This window comes from Lissotriton helveticus, chromosome 8 (assembly GCF_964261635.1).
Source record: "Lissotriton helveticus chromosome 8, aLisHel1.1, whole genome shotgun sequence".
Lineage (NCBI taxonomy): Eukaryota > Metazoa > Chordata > Amphibia > Caudata > Salamandridae > Lissotriton > Lissotriton helveticus.
In genome coordinates, this window is record NC_136069.1 from 369,288,074 (window position 1) to 369,308,060 (window position 19,987).

General features: G+C 42.5%; 1 protein-coding gene across 4 annotated transcripts in view; it reads right to left on the reverse strand.

The window, feature by feature from the left end:
- Positions 1 to 3,479: 3,479 nt before the first annotated feature.
- Positions 3,480 to 19,987, reverse strand: part of STARD13 (StAR related lipid transfer domain containing 13) — a 987,444-nt gene continuing 970,936 nt past the window's right edge. For all 4 annotated transcript variants that reach the window (XM_078657165.1, XM_078657167.1, XM_078657166.1 and 1 more), the window contains 9 exons: positions 19,131 to 19,304; positions 16,608 to 16,767; positions 14,398 to 14,596; positions 13,915 to 14,122; positions 12,456 to 12,570; positions 11,095 to 11,316; positions 10,367 to 10,584; positions 8,661 to 8,837; positions 3,480 to 6,952 (listed from right to left, as the gene is read on the reverse strand). In XM_078657165.1, coding sequence (XP_078513291.1) covers positions 6,835 to 6,952; positions 8,661 to 8,837; positions 10,367 to 10,584; positions 11,095 to 11,316; positions 12,456 to 12,570; positions 13,915 to 14,122; positions 14,398 to 14,596; positions 16,608 to 16,767; positions 19,131 to 19,304 — 1,591 coding nt within the window. In that variant the 3' untranslated portion in view covers positions 3,480 to 6,834. The remainder of the gene's footprint in view (positions 6,953 to 8,660; positions 8,838 to 10,366; positions 10,585 to 11,094; positions 11,317 to 12,455; positions 12,571 to 13,914; positions 14,123 to 14,397; positions 14,597 to 16,607; positions 16,768 to 19,130; positions 19,305 to 19,987) is intronic.

The window sequence follows — 19,987 nt, forward strand, 5'->3', positions numbered from 1 at the left end:
ATCAACCATATCTCACCTTTATAAACCTTCTAGTATCCAAAATCCTGCACCTTTCTTCATGTTGACAGATGTTCTCATGTGTATCGGAGACTGTCGGACACAGAAGCCCTTTTAAGTACACCTCAGAGCTTTTTTTCTTTCAATCTAAGCTCCCAGGTCCTCTTTGAAAGGCTTTTGAAGAATTGATTGCATTTTTTCGAAAGTCACGGCTTATTGTTTAAGATGCTGACCAAGTTATCAAATGCTAGGTTTTACAATGTTTGCCATTGCCCTGAAAGTCTGCTTTTTCATCCTTGGCTCAGCTTTATCTAGTGTGCATAAATACTGACAGTAGAGCTGTCTGTGAATTACCAGCTGTGGAATACCACAGTCAATATTGTATTAATGGGCGAGCCTTTTGCTGCTCATGTCGTATTATCAATGTTATTGTCTTTGGATTTGATGGGTTTGAACAAGAAGTGGATGGTAGTAGGGCAGATCAAAGTTTCAATTTCTGGACCACGGATGAAGCCCAGACAAGCCAAGGATAACTAGCAGAATGAGACAGCAGACTTTCAGCTAAATTACATACATAGGAATACATTGTATTTAATAACTTGATTAGCAGTTCGAACAATAGGCCTTGACTTCTGCAAAAATGTTACATAAAAGTCACTTCATATCACTGAGACTGGGCATAAGATGCAACAAGGGCGAATGAAATGTAGTGATAAAAGTACGTTTTTTTCAGCAAAAAACATGGTTGTCAAAATGAGCTTTTCCCATTAACTAGGCCTGGGAGGTAAATTCCGTTGCGGAATTTGGGTAATTTTGCGTTCTGTGGAGAACGCGGAATTGCCAAAAATTCTGTGATCCACGGATTCGCAGAATTATTTGCTTGTTTGCGCTTTCAAAATGCATGTACGCGAGATATTTCCCCCCGAGCACACAAACAGCGTTTGCAAACAGGAAAAAAGCATCGCGAACGGGCGGAACAAGCAATTCCGTGTGTTCGCAGAATTTCTGTGTGCTCGCGGAGATTTTTTACCGTTTCGCTGAGCTTTGCGTAGCGCGACTACACAAATTCCGCCCACCCCTACCATTAACTATGTCTTTTAGTACTTTTCATCTGATCGTATGTTTGTTTATAGTGTCTCTTGGCAATAGATGGTTTAACCCATTGATGCCTCTCCCTTTTATAGAGTATGTCAATAGTAAGAAGGAAGGATTCCGAGCCTTGGTGACAGATTTACTAATATTCTGTGCCATGTCTGTAGTCACAAAAGTGGTTCAAACCTGGCACAAAATGTTTATTTGGAAAGTTGCCTGAAAGAAACACAGAGCAGCACTTTGAGCTGGTTTGCATTACGTTGTGTCAAGGCGTGTTCCATGGGTGGTACATAGGCATTACCATGCAACCACCCTTGGATTTTTATGCAAAAACCTATCTGCTCACAATAGTAGCCAGGGTTTTGTGCCAAAAAAACCACCTCTTTGAGACAGGCATTAAAGGGGAGAAGTGCTTTTACTTCTCAAAACTTTTCTAATTTTGCATTTATGCTGCACACTACAGCACACATCCAAACTGGAAAAAGTGTTCATGTTAGTATAGGCATAGTATTTTTCTCTTGAAATGTACCTCCAAGTACAAAACATTTGCTATACATAATGATGCAAAGGTGTGTATGGCGCTAGGCAGCCTGATTGTGTGCCAACACTAGCTAGAGAGGAAAACAGCACCATATCTTAACCCCATAGTCCTCTACTGAAAGTCAAGTGCAGTAATAACTGATTGCTTGCATAATGTTCATGTTAACCTCTTTTGTTACTGAATCAGTTCCTGTGGAGGAAAGAGTATAAACAAATGTCATCACTATCCACACATGTATCAACAACGCTCACCCAAGCCAATATCTATCCTTAGGCCAGGTAAATCTGGCTCACATCTGTCCTAACTCCAGCCACAAAGCATTTCCTTGCACCTACCTGCATAAAGATATGTCTTCCCATATTGCTACACCCTTAACTGCGCAGTTATATATATATAGACCGAAGCCCAGATCCACATAATTTTCAAATGTTTCAAGAACTCCTGAAGGTCTCCTTCCTCTCCATGATCTTGAAGATCATATATGGAAATAAGAGTATCTTATCTGAAACCGCTTATTATAAGAGTCCTTTTCAACATTTCCTTTCAATTTAATTCATCTTGCAGGATTACAAATACTGTATCAGTTTCACTGTACAAAGCTTTTCTGTTACAAGCCGAATCACATTCTTAACCTGGATAGGCACGCAGTCTGGCCCATCAACCACTTGTGTATCCAAAAAGGTCTTATTTTTAGCTCTCAGATCAGCTTCTCCAGCTGCCTCAGGCAACCCACTGTTCAGATATTAGCTACCCTCTTTGCATCTTGAGATCCTTTCTGTTATTCACAAGTCTGGCAACAGACTATCGCTCATGGCTATTTTACAGGTGGTTGATGGCATTCTCTTTATTTTTGAAATCCCCTTCAGACAGGTAAGTCTAGCCTCCAACATCCTTGTCTTTGACATCAGAATCAGCAAATTGGATTCTAAGCTAACTAGCCTATTTACAATACTATCTGTCTTCCTATAAAGGGCTTCTAGGGATGCGATGAGGACTTTTTATTCCCTTGGACACAACTGCCACAGTCTCCTCATTACAGTTATTACAGTCTTCCAGCTCTAAGTGAAATCTACTTTGTGGCCCAAAGAAATCCATCGTAGCCGTTTGTTGGTTTGTTTTGATTTTAGAAATGACATGGGGGTCCTTCAGTAATCTCTAATAGCAACTGTTTCCCAGGAAACCAAGTGAGATGTCAGATCTCTCACTACCTTTGGCAGGAGGCAGTGCTCCTGAATAGGGTCTACATTCTATCTCCATTATCCTCAGTATGTTGTTTGTAGCCCTCTTCAGACATGAGGGGGGTTCTCTCTTAGTCTCAAAATACTCCATGCACATTGCCACTGGTGTCCTGGTTGATAAATGTGTCCCCCTCCTCCGAACAAAAAAGGGCAATAGCAATCGTCATTGCTGCCACTGTCACTAGGGGGAGAAACCATTTTTTAAGGTATTGAAATCACTTAAAAACACTGAAAATACCCCACCAGAATTTACCAAAAATAGAAATGAAAAACAGGAAAGCCGAGCTATTACTGTTATTATGGTCACTCTGCCTCGCTAAACCTTACTGCTGAAAATGGTACATCTGCATTACCCTCGCCTCCCTGCTTTCTTTTTTTCAAAGTATTGATTTTCCTATTTCCAAAAACTAGGTATAATCAGCAGCAGAAATCACATGTATATACAGGTGTTTGTTGATTGGACCTAGCTCCAGAACAGCCAGATGTAAGGTAGATTACCTTTGTCATTTTTTTATTTACTTGAAGAAAATATATTGAGACAATGCTTGGGTGCTCTAAGTCATACACATGATTGTTCCCAAAATATTATAAAGAACAACATTCATACTGTCTTAATGTATGAAAATTTATTAAACTCTGCAATTAATATTTATTTACAATTGACCATTGATACAACTGAGGTAAAAATATATGTGAGGTATAAATATGATTACAACATAAACAATGTCCTTATATTTGAATTCCTTTTGGCAAGATATTTCAACAAAACACTGTATTGGATTGGTACCCAGACATTCAGTGCATATTTTAGGACAATTATTGCATTTACATTTGACACAACACCTACGGATGCTAACACAAATTTACCTGAAATCTTGTGAACATTTTACAGCAGACAACTGGTACCAGAAGCATAGTTTGGGGACATCACCAAACCTTTTTCTAAATATTCATCACTCGGTACTAAAATGGACTTTTGCTTTCAATGAAGGGAAAGACATTTTGAAACCTAACACGAATATTCGTGTAGGGCCTGCATTAACAGAGACATGAGTAAATCTGGAAGCTTAAAGCAGGGGTATGCAGAATACATGCCATGCATGTTATTTAGAGTCAGGAGTTAAAAAGAGTGAATTTGTGGCCTCTGGCAAGGTGTGATCCCAACTTCCCCAATAATGACCCCCTCCATCAAAACACTCACTCATATCTGTCCAACAAATGAGCCTGGGGTATTTCAATTTCAATGCAACAGTACAGAAAAGTGAGGCCTGCCGTGCATGGTTTGGAAAAAATAGAAATGTCAACTTAATAGCAAGCAAATCTTGCTAACTTAAATTACCTAGTGGTACAAATATGAGAAACATTAACTAGATATTATTTTCCCCACTATGTATACCAAAAAGATGACACTACATTAATCAGACCATCACCCATTTGATTGCCCTTAGCAACGATAGCAGAAAGTAGATTATACCAAATATTTGGTATTTTTGTGCCCTAGATCAGTTGAGCTCTGGAGACTGCAAGACCTTCTTATTGGTTGCCTTATGCATTTTGTTACAATCCTTTTTACTTTTATTAAAAGCAGTTGCCTAGGAATTATTCACATACGTACCTTCCCCTAAATCAACAGTTTTCCTGAATCCTCGCACAATCACATACCGGGGCCAGTTATTTCTTGTAGGAACAAGAAATACAACCTTAAATGCCTTCTTAAGAGACTGGGGGGCCTGATTCAGAGATTTGCGGATCAAAATCTATCACAAACATAACAGATATCCCATCCACCTTATTACAAGTATATAGGAATATAATTCACTTGTAATCAGTCGGACGTGATATCCGCCACCTTGGAAACAGGGTACCCACTAACCAAATTCTAAATCAGTCTTTCAAAGTCTAAAGATGCAGTATTTAATGAAAAAATAGCTTAATTCACTGTATGTTTATGTTTTGATAGCAAACAAAATAGTCGGTATCTGTCTGTAGACTATTTGTTTTTAATTTTATTTCCAAGTTTGTGAAAACATGCAGAATGTGCAGCAGTTCGATGCAGAAACAGCTATGCATATTAAGCATTTCCTTCTTGTTCTTATTGGGGGATCTAGATCCTGAAAAATAAAGTGACTCAGAACAGTAGAATACAAGACTTGTTAAAACATTAGTTCCAACAAAGATTGCCTTAGGGAAATAACACCAAAACGGTAACCAGGAACTGACATATCTATTAAAAACCTATTTGAATCATTCTATGACATACCCTGTAAAGACAATATTGCCCAAACTCAGAGCAGTGAAATAAGAACAAGTTTCATAATATAACATTATAGCCTGCTGCAGAGGGCTATACTGTCAGTTAAGGGCCATCAGCGTGGGTTCTATGAGTAGGGAAAGGGCATTTAAAAACTAGTACCATGAGAACATTCTACTCTTATAGGGTAGAATGTTCTGAATTTAACAGGGAGAAAAAGAAAGACAAACATTGAAATGTTGGAGCAGAAGGCATAGACATGCTTTATCAGCCCACAGCACTCCATTGTCTTCAATGGAGCTCCCAACAATGCAAAGCTCTATTACACCACATTATCGCTTTTGAAGAATAGAATTCATTTTTTGCTGTTCCAGCGGACCAACCATTGCCCCAGGTATGAAAGTTTAATTGTGTGTGTTAGTGCGCGTGCAGACATGAGTTCATTGTAAAATCAATACTCCTGATTCTCAAAGTTTTGGCTATGATTAGACGTGGCTTAGCCTTGTTGTACTCCTTGCTATTCAACTCCATACGTGAGCCTGGACTACTACAAGAGAAATGTATAGCAAAATGTTTGAATCTGTGATTTGCGCTCAATATATACTAACATGTCTGATTTTTTTGTTTTGCTTCTGACTGTAAGTCCTGGAGTTTGGGGTTCTAGCAGGTATTAATTTTTTCTCTCAGTTACCACACTGGTGATCGGTTTTGGCAATAGTAGTAAAACACCCCCTGGTGAAGGTAAGCACAAATGTAACCTAAACCCAGGAATCAGAAGTGACAACAGCAATCAGATACAGACAAGGCCACAGAAGGTGGTATTTGAGAGTGTAGACCGTGCTCTTTTGCCAGTATCAGATCTTGGGTGTCAATTCTTTCTCTGTTTAGATGAAGAGGAGACTGGGTGAAAGCTGGTGGGTTCCTGGGTTCAAAATATGGCAGATTTGTTAAAAGAAACTAGTTAGTGAACTTGATTCGGTATACATGTTTCATATTCCATGTTCTAATTGCCACTTGAGGATTGGATGATCAGTGAGTGGGTTATTTTCCAATGAATTGAAAACTACTGTAGCCTCCATTTCATATTCGGATTTCTGTAGACCGCCCCAAAGAAGTTTATTATTGCACTTGAGGCGCAAAAACACTGTATGAGTGGTAATACTCTTTGTGATTCAGGTGAGTGGCAGTGAGGATAAGTCAAACGCTTAGACATGACGCTCTAAACCTTTTATAACACAGCAAGTACACATGGGATGATGAACATAAGAATATTAAATCTTCAGGGAGTGGACATCTTCTTAGACAAGCCAAATTATGTACAAAATAATTACTTTACATTCAATAATATATTAGATGTACAGTATATAGCTATATAAATATATACATACCACATAGATCATTTTATGTACAGTAATAGTATGCTTCTTAGAAGCCTATAAATATAAAAGTGACCCAATACTCGGATTCTCTGTTTATTGTAAAGTCCCAACGATAAAGCTCTGAAAAGTTAAAAGTCTGCTTCAATGAATGAAATGAACATCGCTGGGATTAGACAGAACGATGGCTTTCGACTGAGAGCTGGTCTCGGCGACGGTCCGGTGAGAAGCTTTGCACCACCAAACCTACTCGAGGCGTGAAAACTCCAGTATAGTCTTTACGTGGGAACGGGGGTTCCATCCTTTGTGACTTCATGCAGTTTTTCAAGGAGACATCAGTCAGATTTTTGTTTCGGGGCCTTCTGTAACCAAAGGCTGAAACGAATTCCGGATCCTCGCAACTTCTGCTGCGCACAGGTGGCCGAAACCCTTATTGTACCATTCCAGACAATGGCCCCTACAGAAACAGAGGAATACTTGTTAGAGGACATGCTTTCCTTGCATTTCCAAACCAAGGATATATTCTGCAGCGGTAGAGGAGCACATCTTAGACGCAATCACATGTCCACCCTTATATCACAGAATACCGCAAGGATAATCTGCGGTCTGCTCACTGAGATCTACATTGCTAAACTATCACAATTTGTTATCATGGTTCAATAAGTGGAGCAATGTTGCCTTTAGAGCACATTATCAGTCTTCACAAACAAGAATGATCAACTCACAAGCATTTTTAAAAAAATGGGTCGGCACGTGAAATAATTACTGTTTTAAAAGCAAAGAATAGCCGGTAGTTCTAACACACTTCTTAAGTGAAAAAGCCTCTATTTACAGTAAAGTATTAGGAGACCTGTCTCTAAAAAATATAAAGAGATACAAAATAATATAAGTATCCTTTAGGCTGAGTATATCCAAGATCAAGCTCCGCGAAGGACCTGCCAACGAAATTTTAATGAAGGACGAAAATATGTATTTCTCTGCATAGTGTTCTGTGGGCTGGCCTACGGGTGGCAAATATGTAAGGATTGCATTGTGAGAATTGTAATATGTTTTATATAAGACTAAATCAAGGGAAGACGGACGGCCGTGATTTCTCAGGGCATTTCCAGGTAGTCTTTCTCATACTTTCCACAGCCAAAGATTTGAGTTTTTTAAAATTCTGTCTTCACAATAAGTATGATCATTTATGGCAGTTATACTATAGAGGTGAGGTTTAGATAGCAATATCCACCACTAATGTCAGATCTTGCCGCCATAACTTCTTACAGGCAAATTCCAACGTCACAATGCTTCCTGTGACACAGAACCTACTCCTGCCTTCCTTCAATGACTGAATATGAGGAGATGGCGGGAGGGCAATCGAGTTCTCTGCCAGTGTGCCAATGTCATGGCAGGTAACAATATTCTACTTCAGGGGGCACACTACTTCCACATGAGCAGTAAATTAGGAAAAGTAGGTAGAAAATCTGTGCATGTGATGCAGTTTGGGAAGGAGCACTATGGAAGAGGCTCAAAAAAATATATGGAAGGGACATGGTGTGGTAAATGAAGTTAGGCCACACACTTGAAGACTTTTGAAGCTCTTTAATTCAGCCCACCGAAGCGTGACTCCTCACCAGCCTCAGCATAAACTGGCCATTGTTCAAACTATAACATTTTAGCACAACTTGGAACCAAGGTTCTGTTCTGACAACACATATATGACACATGGTATCAGGTATTTTGTAAATTTAAACTATGGTACTATGGGCTTGGAGGGCATGGCACTACGGATTTTTAGCAGAATCGTAACAGTCATTTTGAAGAGGAGGAGCATGAAACTTAGGGTCCAGACTTCAAGCAGGGGTCCTCACCCAGTAGCTCGTGAGCTACTGTAGCTCTCCAGCTACCTCTGTGTGCAGCACAGCTTATTAAATTAGAAAGTTTTTGCTTGGTGAATTGTTAGATATACATTTTTTTTCATGAAATTAGTCAACACTAATATTAGTAGCTCTCAATGCGTTTCATTTAACATAAGTAGCTCCCAGTACAGAAAAGGTTGTGCACTCACAGGAGTAACACATATATAATGCCCCTACAGACAGTCATGTTACAGTGCTCAATCCTGACATAAGTCAAGGGGTGTGAGCAATAGCAGGTCCGTATCACAAACGTTAGGTACTCACTTGAGGTCTATCCTTGAGATGTGCGTCAACCGTGATTTCCCAGACCCACAGGGCTCGATTAGATACTGTGAATCGAGCACAGCGGCTCGCACTCCTCCCATCAGCGGGGCCTCGTCGTGATCCACTGAGATGGCTACCATGGTGCACATTCCTTTGGGCAAGTCTGTCCTCCATGTCCTTTTGAAAGAGAAATAGAAAATATGTTATTTTTACTTTCAAATGGGCTTCTTGGGCATGACTTTTGTACTATTGCTGAATTGCTTTATATTTTGTGTAGATTATTAAACTATATGGGAAAAGTTTTAGTTTCATAAAGATGTGTAGGAGCAAGAAAGGGGTCAAACATGCCACAAAAGGTTTATTTGCTGCCCTAAACATGAAAGCTAATCTGAGGACAAACCTTTACCTCCTTGCAAAACATGTGTTATGTTTGTACTCTGGTATAAAAACACTGGTATAATGACCGTAGAGGTCTGACTGGTCAAGGCACACATTTATGCCCTCAGTAGAAGTCAGGGATTCTTTCTGAAATAAATACTCTCTACAGTAACTATCAGAATCTGAGTGCAAGGGTACATATATATGCATAGAAATAAAATCTGATTAAGTAAACCTGCCTGCAGGAATATTAACACAGCCTCATGCAGGCACAGAGATGCTGTGTCAAATCCACACATTCGGAGTGATGTACACAGCAGTGTCTTTATCCAATGTCCACATGCAAATCAGGACAGATAAGTGAACACCAAGGTAAATCACATTTTAATTTATCTTTTTACCATTAATTATTCATGTTTCAACACATATGTATGGGTCATACATTAAGGGCCTGATTTAGAGTTTATCAGACAGGTACTCCGAGTTTATCAGACAGATACTCCATCACAACGAGACAGATATCCAGCCCGCTGTATTACAAGTGCATTAAATTATAATGAACTTGTAATAGGATGGACATGATATCTGCCACATTTGCGATCGAATAGCCATCCACCAATCTTTAAATCAAGCCCTGAATTAGGAACCTGTTTCTCACCGCTGTTAATTGTGCAAAGGATAATTGAACTAACATTGAGGGAAAATAATACAACCCTTCTAACTTTAAATTTAAAGGATCGCACAGTTAATGTTACGGTAAATACTCAAAATATACAATGACCTGTTTTTTCCACAACCAAGGGAACTCTAAGGTCTAGTTAGGGGTGGGGGCATTTATCAGTTGCCACTGCATGGCATGGAGGTAACAAAACAGGAACGACACAACCTCGCCCACAAAACTTGATAAGGATGTCATTCATGAAGATGGACCACAAACATTAATGGAAAGATTTGATGTCTTCCTACTTTCCACCTGAACATATCTTAGGCAGAAGCTGAATTCTGCCAACTCACACTGCAAGTCTGTGAACTACTCCAGCGAGAAGGGTTTTATTACTACGCTCAAAGATCAATGTCACTGCTAAACCTGGTGGGCACATACCGAGATTTGTCTTTGCCAGCTAAATTAGTCTTTTCATAATATGTCTAACTGAACCAGGTTCTAATGTACAGTATTGCCGTAACGCAAGGTAGGAAGACAAATAACATAATATGCATATACACAATATCTCTTAAATGTTACAAAATGGAGGAGACAACATGTAAGATGTCCTTTAAGTTCCTTGAGTTGAGTGGAAGATTTTCTCTCTTCTAAATCTGTGACCTACCTTAGCACATTGAAGTCCCTGGCCGGATGGGGTGCCATGCTGTTCAAAACATACTGATAAATCTCTGTCTGCTTATCGAGGGTCTCCACCACCTTCCACTGCAGAAAGTCCTCATCCCAAAGGTGGCGTTCTCGAAGTATTCGGTTCAGCACCACCTGTGGAGGTGCCTCCACCTCGACCGAGGCCTTCCAGAGCCTCAATGGATTCTCATCGCCAACCTACAACAAACAAGGGCATTGGTATTCAGAACACTGGATAAAGCCAATTTTGAGCAATAAGAATTCATTGTAATTAAATAAATTTCCTGCACAGTTGCAGTGTGTTGTCCTCCCTAGGGGAGTCTTTTAGGCAGTGGCTGCCCATGGGTGTTACAAAGGCCTCTGAGCCTGTGCAGGGTCTGCCTACCCTACAGCATACCCCTGCTTAGCTAAAAGCCTTTGAACTTTTGTGAGATGGCCAACAATGGTGAAATGTTAGGGCCCAATCACGTACCCCTGCAGGCGAAGTCCAACAGCTGCAGCTGGCACAGGTAAGCGCGGTGGGGTGGGGCAGGGAACGGCAGGGGGAAGCAGAAGGACGACAGAATAGGTGTATTATTTTTATTTAACTAAACCTATTCCGTCACCTTTTTCCACACCACACCACACCACACCACCCCGCCTCACCACGTTTACTTGTGCCAGCCGCCGCTGGAGTCCCATCGTTTTGTGTGACTTCTCTGTAGTTACCTTTTTGAAGGTGAGCTCAGCGTTGTTAATGCTAGGACATGAGACCCAGCCCTTGAATTTCTCCTTGGCTTCCTTCAGCAGACCTTGGATGAGACCCTCCAGGTATGTGTGGTAAGTCCCCCCTTCCTCCTCCAGCTGCTTCCCGAGCTCCTCCAGCGTCAGAGGGTGGACTTCCGCCTCCACGTACGAATTGCGAGACTGGGTTATGATCTCATGTGGTACCTGTTTGAAAGAAATTGAGGCTAATTTAAAAGAAGGGGAAAACATGTTATGTGGAACATAGGCAGGTGCGTGCTCTGTGACTCCTTTCAGGTTTACACACAATGCAAGCCAATATTGTGCAGTTTTGGTTTGCCAGGGTCCCCTACATTTTCCTGATGACATGGAAGATATTGGGAGAAAAAGTCTGTGGAGGTGGGTATGTTGCAACCATCATTCAACATGGAGGCCCATGCCTTTGCCACTTTTAAGGCATGCGGGCTTTCAAGCAAATATTCCGGCAACTGCATTCCACTACCAGAATATGAAACCAGTCATTTAAACTTTTTAAGAGTTGTAACTACTATTGAGAAAATCCTCAAAAACATGAGTGTGTGATGTGCGGGAGAAGGCAAGAGGGAGGTAACCCATGGAAATGTAATATTATTCACTATTAGTATAATAAAAAAATTACAAAAAACGAGGTGAGTGAAGCCCCCACCGACGTCCATAAGGACGAGCTGCCTCTGTTCCTGTCACTGACTTTTGCCACAGCTGACACTAGGGGTCGCAAAGACAGTGCCTGGGGTCACAAGAGGCAGCGGAGACCCCTAAATGAGGTCCATGCCTCCCACATGCTTCACTTCTTTCGAACAAGACTAGTCAAATGGCGTGGGAGAGACCCAAACAGAGTGCATAGTGCTTGTAATTGCAGAATCGACTTTACACATATCTGCCTCGTTCGAGGTTTCAGGCAAATGGCCTGTGCGCCGACTCAGTGGGTAATTGCTCAATGAAGTGGGTCAGGAGGCAGTGTCATTTTATAGCAGTGGGGAGTGCTTCTTACTCGCTGCATCAATTTCATGGATACGTCAATGTAACAAAACAACAGTTTTTTCACTGCTCTTCAGGAATCAGTGGGCGTCTGCGGTCATGCGTGAGTTGAGTCAGGCAGGGGAGAAACCATGAGGAAAGAGTGCAAAAAATACAGGAAATGAGAAGGAGAGTGGACGGTAAGTGCGGGTGGATATACAGGGGAAGTGACGCAGACCACAGACAGCAGAATAAACACGGACACTGGCTCTCGTTAACACGAGTCCTCCTTCGCCTGTGTTTTGTTTGCAGAGGGCAGTAGCCGCCGCATCGGCCCCTGAGTCACTCACCTCGAAGAGTTTGCCGCATTCCGTGATCATGTGCGCGAGGCCCTGCGTCGCGGCCAAGTTCTCGTTCAGGTCCTTCTGATCCGGTCTCCCGGTCGCGTACTTTTTCTGTATCATTCTGTATTAAAAGGGAGGCCAAAGGTCAGGACTGGAAGTACAGCACATGCACAGACTTGAAATTGTCCAAATTATTTACTTGCTGATGATATTGAGAAGACAATTAGTTTACTGTGTGTAATATTGTCATTGGGCTAACTGTGCTCTTGGTACAAGACCTAAAAAAACATATGGATGAACTGAAACATCCATAATGTGCCCTAAAAGTCTACAGAAATGGGAATTACTACACGTAAGCCTGCTTCTGCACATTTACTCCCCATTCCAAGGGGTTTCATTCGTAATAGTACAGTACGGGCGGGGTGCTACTGCACGTGTCTTGGAATTACAGGTGTGGAGTTTGCACCCCTGGAGTGCCGTGTAAATGAGGGCACTAGTGATAACATGAGACACATTGAAGAGGCTGCATGCAGGTAGCACATGGTAGGAAGGGGAAAAGGATAATTTGAATATAACGTTACATGGTTGTTATGGAAATCCGTCATACTGTTCTTATTCTAGTATCGTTTTCTCTAAAGAAAATGATACGAATTGTTTTTAAAAGGCTTCCCTTAACTCCCAGTGCCTCAGAATGGGCACTGGGACACATTTCACAGCATGCCACAACCGAACAAGCTCTCTGCCAGCACAGGCAGTAGGTGGGGCGTTCTGATGATGCTGCGCCTTATGATTATGTAAAGGGTGAAATTCAGTGCCATACCACAAGCAAACTCCCACTACCGTGGTCAACTACTTAGGCACTCGAAGAGCTTCAATCATTCCAGGGTGGGTTAAAATGGGTGTTTCTCCCTTAATTGAAATGTGTGGAAAAAGCTTGCAATGACTATGTGTTTTTCCCCGCACAAATGTTGCCAGATATAATCTATCATATTCGTTGTCAGGCATAACTTGAAATATTCCATGCTCTGCAGGTTAGAATGAAAGAATAAGTGCAGTATTACTTTATACTCCTCATTCTGACCTGCGAAACGCAGAATGAGGTGGTCATACTGCGCTGGCCAAAAATCTAGCAGTATCGGCATTTCCCCAGGTGGTATTACCGCACCCAGGTGTTGTGCCCTGCAAAATAAGGACCTTAGATGTTCATTTTTTCCACCATCTGAACTGGCAAAGTATTGATTTAGGGCACAGCATGTCAAACAGATACAGTTAGTTGCAAAATGTAATGAGCAAGATAAAGAGACTTTAGAAAGGAAACTGATTAAGAACATAAAATACTAGAGTGAGAAGCTACATATGGAAGCCAATAATAAAGGAACACAAATGAATTAGTGAAGCTTCATCCTTTACACATTTACAGAAAAGTCTTCATAGAGAACTGGAGTGGAGCTGTGAAAGTGTCTACCTTGGAGAGTTGTCTTTCTTTAAGAGACTGAGGTGGAACAGAGATGGTGCCAGACACACAGCAATGTTCATGGGAGTCATCTGGTTCTCTTCCACTGAGGTGACGTCACCCAAGAAGCACAACAGGGTCTGCAGGACCTCTCGGTTTTCGTCTGACATCAGCATGATGGCCGCCTGCACGGCCTGAAGACGCTGCTCTTTGGGAACATCTGGGGACAAATAAATAACAGTGAACGATCAATCACTGGATAGACCCGGCACACCCCGGAGACTATGGTAGCAAAAGCAGTGCCAGAGGGAGCAAAAGGCAATCAAGGAGTAGTAGCCCCTACACCTAGCCACCTCTAAATGACATCCACGGCTTCATGTGATCAGGCACCCTACAGAAATGACACATTTAGGAGCAGATTTCTTATGCAGTGGACCAGCTCCCACCCGCAGTGGACCTGCTGTTACCCTTTTCCCCCGATGATGTTTCACTTACACTGGTAGATGTGAAGGAATGTCTCTCCAAGTTTACTGGTGAGAAGAGGTTCTGGAAGGTCCCTAAAAAACTGCTTCACCATATCCGCCACGTCGTAGGCAGACTGGTCTTCGTAGTTGACATTATCTGGGGAGCTTTCGTTCATCTGCCTCAACGCCTGTATCCGGGATTTGACTCCAGATTTTCGGAAGAGACCCACCTGCAAGAGTCATGACAGTGGCCATGTGATAAAACAGCATAGAGCACACTTTATAGGTTCATGAGAATTTGCTGTGGGCGAGACGGATTTTGGGAACATTGGAAGTGTCTAGGGACAACTTGGTAACTAAATAACACAATAAACCAATTTTACTATATTTTAAGTGCAGAAAGCAGGCTACTGCATGGTACAAAGATGAACATTTTTTCCCACTTTTGTTTTCTATTCCCCATTGTGTTAATGTTGTGAAATAAACACATTCATCAATGAAAAAAATCCATCTGCGTTCACATTCTTCGAGATTAAATTGAAAAAGTGCTCAAATACACTCCCCCGCTGTTAAATACCATCTTGTGCGGGTTGGCAACACTCCTCTTTTTTATATAGTTAGCTTTTTCAACGAGATATACACAAAACAACCATTGTTAAGAGCAAGCTTGGGACTCATTTGAGTTTATTACTGCTATGAACCTTTTAGTTCTCAATTAAAACTGTCCTAGTCTCCGTGGATGTAGGCCAAAGGGGAGGGGAGGGCCTTCGGGGTTGAAGAGTTCTGTTCGGTAGTTCTGGAAACGAGTCCTACAACTCTGCTCCTACAGCTGCACTGACTGCCCTTTGCAGTTGTTCTCATAACTAAAATCCCCCAGAGGTGAATTCCTGAGCAGCAACAGCTACATCGTTCAGTTCCTATACAGTCTCTTCTTTTACACTCGGGATACAAGATTGATGGGAACTTTTCTGACGTTCTCACGGAAGAAAAACATAGCAAGGACAAAACCCCCCCACAAAAACAGCGCAAAACTCTATTTTCTCTCTAGCGCGGGTGTATATAACAGACTACAAAAGAGTTGTGTACAAATTGCAAGAGTAATATCCCAAGAGGGTCGTGCGGTATGGGCCTTGCATCTAGAGTGCACGGCACTGCGAGTGCAAACAAATGTGTCAGCACAGGCAGGTCAGCAGATGACAAAACGGCCCCCGCTGTACCTTGTATATCCCCGCAGCGAATAGCACTGTCCGCGTGGGGTTATCAATAATAACATTAGTGAAAGTGAATCTGTGTGTGCTTGTAACACCTGAAACCACGCACAGCAGAAGCGGTTGTGACTTCACGTTTTGTCAGTTTTCCGTGCACACTCACTGGAAGGATGTGTGGTGCTGGATGAAGGTACAAGCACATTCATATGCTGATACTGGGAAATGTGTGTGGCTTTGTGGTCCTTCTGAGAAACTTAAAACAGGAATATTTTGTTCCTGGCACGCTACCACATGCAGAATTACCACTCCTGCCCACAGAATTACACGTGTAATTCTAAATCTGGCACTATGGAGCTGTAATTCCGCTATTACAGCTGTTTATTCTCTTTGGGCAACATCGTAAATACTGCCCTTCGTAGTATGGCTTTTTTAATGGAATGGGGCTGGATATATATGCATCAATAACTAACTACAAGTTACTGCGTGGGATGAGGGCTCCGCACAGCACAGCATGGAAACATTAAGCTGTCAGTACTGCGGATGTTATTCACATCCGCACCAGCAGAGGGCATATGATGGTTCCCAAAAGGACAGCTGTTGAAAACGCATTGATAGACCCTGAAAGCCTGGCTCTGACTTTTCTGTGATTTACGTCACCAAGGACCTGGTGGTCACTAGTTTTGGTAAATACAATGAAGATGCATCTAGAGAGTTCAGAAGTCCAATTTACATTATTTTTCGACACAATTGCACTTTTAGTCTGCGATGATAGGGAATATCCAAGCTAATATCTGGGAAGTATCTTTAGGTAGCAGCTTGCTATTGTACCTAATTTTTTATTATGTTACACATTAAGCAATTAGTACTTTGACAATTTAGTTCTGCATGAACAGAATGCAATGTCAAGTTGATCCAGAGTTCCCTACATCAAACAAGACTTTGGGAAATATGTTGTGCCTGCTTGATAATCATGCATATCATTAAACGTCAATTTATACAACCTAAGGTTGAAGAGCGCACTATGAGTGCTTACCTGATCCAGGCAGTTGTTGCGCAAGAAGCGTAAAGCTTGCTGAATGCTTTGAGGAAGAGGTTGCCCAGTCCGCTGGACATGAACTATTAATGGAACCCCAAATACATTCTTGTCCTTGTAATCGGGAACTTTCATCCTCTTCATGAACTTAGGAACAGACCTGGAATGCATAAAAAATGGTCAGTCACTCACCGCAGGTATGGGATTCTTAACAGGACACTTGCTGCACAAGGGATTTTTTTTGAGGAGAGCAGAAAAGTAAGTTTTGTTAATGAAGTTTAGACGTTTCATTACAAAATGCAGGCTTAAAAACACATTTCTAAGTGGATCTATGTACTTGATCATTATATATTATGGAATATGTAGGGTCTATTCATAAATTAACATTTATTAGAACATTGAAATGTTGGGAGCTCCACTGAAAACAATGGAGTGCTCCGGGCTTCTAATGGGCGGTAGAAGCCTGGAGCATCAACATGCCAATGTTTAAGAAAGGCCTCACAGGGCCGGAGAGGATTTGAACCCCCTCGGGCTTTTGCGGCCTATGTTTTACAAATTAGTACATTCTGACCTCTTCTCGGACCATTAACACTGAAGCGGGCCTTTAATGTCTGGTAGAGCCCGCTATGGCGGGTTCTAAGCCTATATTAACATTACCGTTTATTGTCAACAATGGCTTAATTTTATTTAACAATGTAGGGGTGTAATGACAGGTCTCCTAGGCTTTTCTATAATAATTGTTCTTTTCAAAAGCTAGTGCTCACTTCCAGCAAGAGCAATATCACGCAGAGCCACCTTTAGACCGTGGTGAAACAACACTCGCCAACTCTGAATATAGTTTTATGATGGAAGGAGGTGTTAGGGCTTTTGGGGCAGGGTTTGTCCTGAGACTGGGCTTGTGCACATCCCCACCTGGCCAACCATGGAGCGGTCAGGGCCAAGGAAAGGGGTGGGACTTAAAGCGCAGCACTACCTGAGCAGATACTTCCACCTTCCCTCAAAAACAAATAACAAAAGGTTCTGAGGGGGCTGGTGATGTCCTGGGGAGGGTGCAAACTACAAAATCCCTGATGGAGTCAACTGCGCACACCCTCCACACATGAACTGGGAACTCCCACTCTGCAGGGTTTTCCACCACACTTTATCTATTATCATGTGACAGGGTGTCCCCATGTGAGTTAGCAGGTTATGTGATACTGTCAAAATGGACACAAATGGTATTTGGACCAGGTTTATCATAAGCATTGATTTAGCGCAACATGCAAATACTGCAAACTCATGTTTGGTGCTCGCTCTTGACACAAGCCATTACCTAGTGGTAACAATGAGCTCAAACCAGGAAACATTTAATAACAAAAATAAGTAAAAATGAGAACAAAACAGTTGCCCTCATATAACCACAGGATCTAGGTGTCTGCATTTTTTTTGTATTGGATATCCTGGAAATCTGGGATAGATCTTGCCCTCCTGGACTACATTTGACAAACCTGATTTACTGTAACAGTGGTTTATGTGTATCTGTGAACATCAACTAACTGGCAGGCATTGATGGAAGTCACAACACTAAACATGGTTAAGGCAAAAGACACCATAGGGAGTTCTGAGGCGAAGCCCAATATATACTGTTTTATGTGCATGCAACTGATTGCGCCATTTACTATATAGCGGTCCAATGGGTTAATAAAAGAAAGGTTGACACCGACCTTCAGACAGATTTTGCATTGTGGTTTGTGACGCATTTCTTTGACACTATATTGTTTAACTCTCCAGGAACGTTTGGAAGAAAGCTACACAAAAATGCATGGCCATGCGTTCCAATGAATGTAGGGCCTTATTTACAACAAAGTGAGACAGCGCAGTGGCGCAAGCCTTGATACTGCGCTGCACTGAGTCACTTACAAAGCACAGGGATGCGTCATATCTACAACAATATTACGTATGTATCGCTCTGGTGCTAATTTGGCTATCATGCGCGGACGCAGGCACCCTTGCACTATGGTGCAAGGGTGCCTGCGTTGCAGAGAAATAGTTTTTGTGCAGAAAGGGACACCTTCCTGCACAAAAATAATCAGGGGAGGTGATTTTCTCTTTATGTGTGTTGCAGAATGCAGCACGCATGAAAAGAGGCAAAAACGAGGAGAAATGAAAACATTCCTCCTCATTGAGCCTCCCTACGCCTCCCCTGGGGAGGCGTAGCATTTCAACGCATTGCCAGGTTTATGATTTCTTGGAAATCTGGCAAGGTGTCAGGTTCCATGGGTGTTGCGTGGGAACACCTAGAGCAACACCCATGGAACGCCCCTCGAACGCAAAGTGCTGGATGTAATGGGGCTGTATTTACAAGGACAGGAAAAGCTTTACGTGCCCTAGTAAATATGGGGCTGCAAAATGCGTTGCTGGTGTGTCACAAAAAGTGATGCAGCGCAAGGGGCTTGCAAGTACGCCCCATAGGGAGCAAGACACACCCACCCCTCAGTATCGACATTCATATCACATTGGCGTTTCTGGTCACTTGCTGCTTACCAGGTCCAGCCATGTTTGTTTGACATCGAGTACTTCTCCATAATGGCGGTCAGGCGAAGCAGCGAGAACTTCTGCAGCAGGTTCAGCTGGCCGGCGGATTGGCTGCTGATCTGCAGCGATGCCACAGAGCGGCTCATTCGATGGGAAATATGGAAGCTGTGCCACCGCAATCGCCTTCAAAGTTAGACACAAATAAGATTGCAAATTACAGAATGCACTTGACGAATATTGGCCACATTTAAACTTTGCAGTACATCTAGCAACAAACAACACGTCTTGGTAAAATTAATGTAAAAAAATCTATATTCTCGCCCATTGCTTGGCATTTAAATGACAAGTGAGTTGTCACAGCTCTTAACCTATATGTAGAACCTGTTAAGCAATGCCAATTTCCAGCCAATTTGTTAGAGCAACACTGTTATGTCTGTCCTGCCATGTCTCTTCAATGCTCATTGGGGCTTTGCGGGGGGCGGCCGACCGGAGGGCGGTTTGCCCCCCCCGGGGTGTTTTGGGGCCCCGGGAAGGGGGGGTTGACAGGTAGGAGACTCGGGCGAGGCTGTTTTGGGCTGGTTGGGCTGTCATTGGGCTTTTAATGGGCTAGTCTTGGGCTCCTTGGGCTTGCGGGGGTATTTAGCCGGCCATGTAGGTCACTGTCCACCATTTTAGGGACAGTGACACGGCAGCCGATGGTTAGGCAGGGGCGATTTTGATTGCGACGGTTTAACAGTAGTGGTGAGCTTTGGGAGGTGGCAGGAGCTTAGTTGGAACATTGAGTGGGAGTGGTGCGCAGTGCGGGCGGCGGTGGTGCAGGGCGGATCGCGGTGTTTATTCGAGGCCTCCAGGTGGAAGAGTGGCGA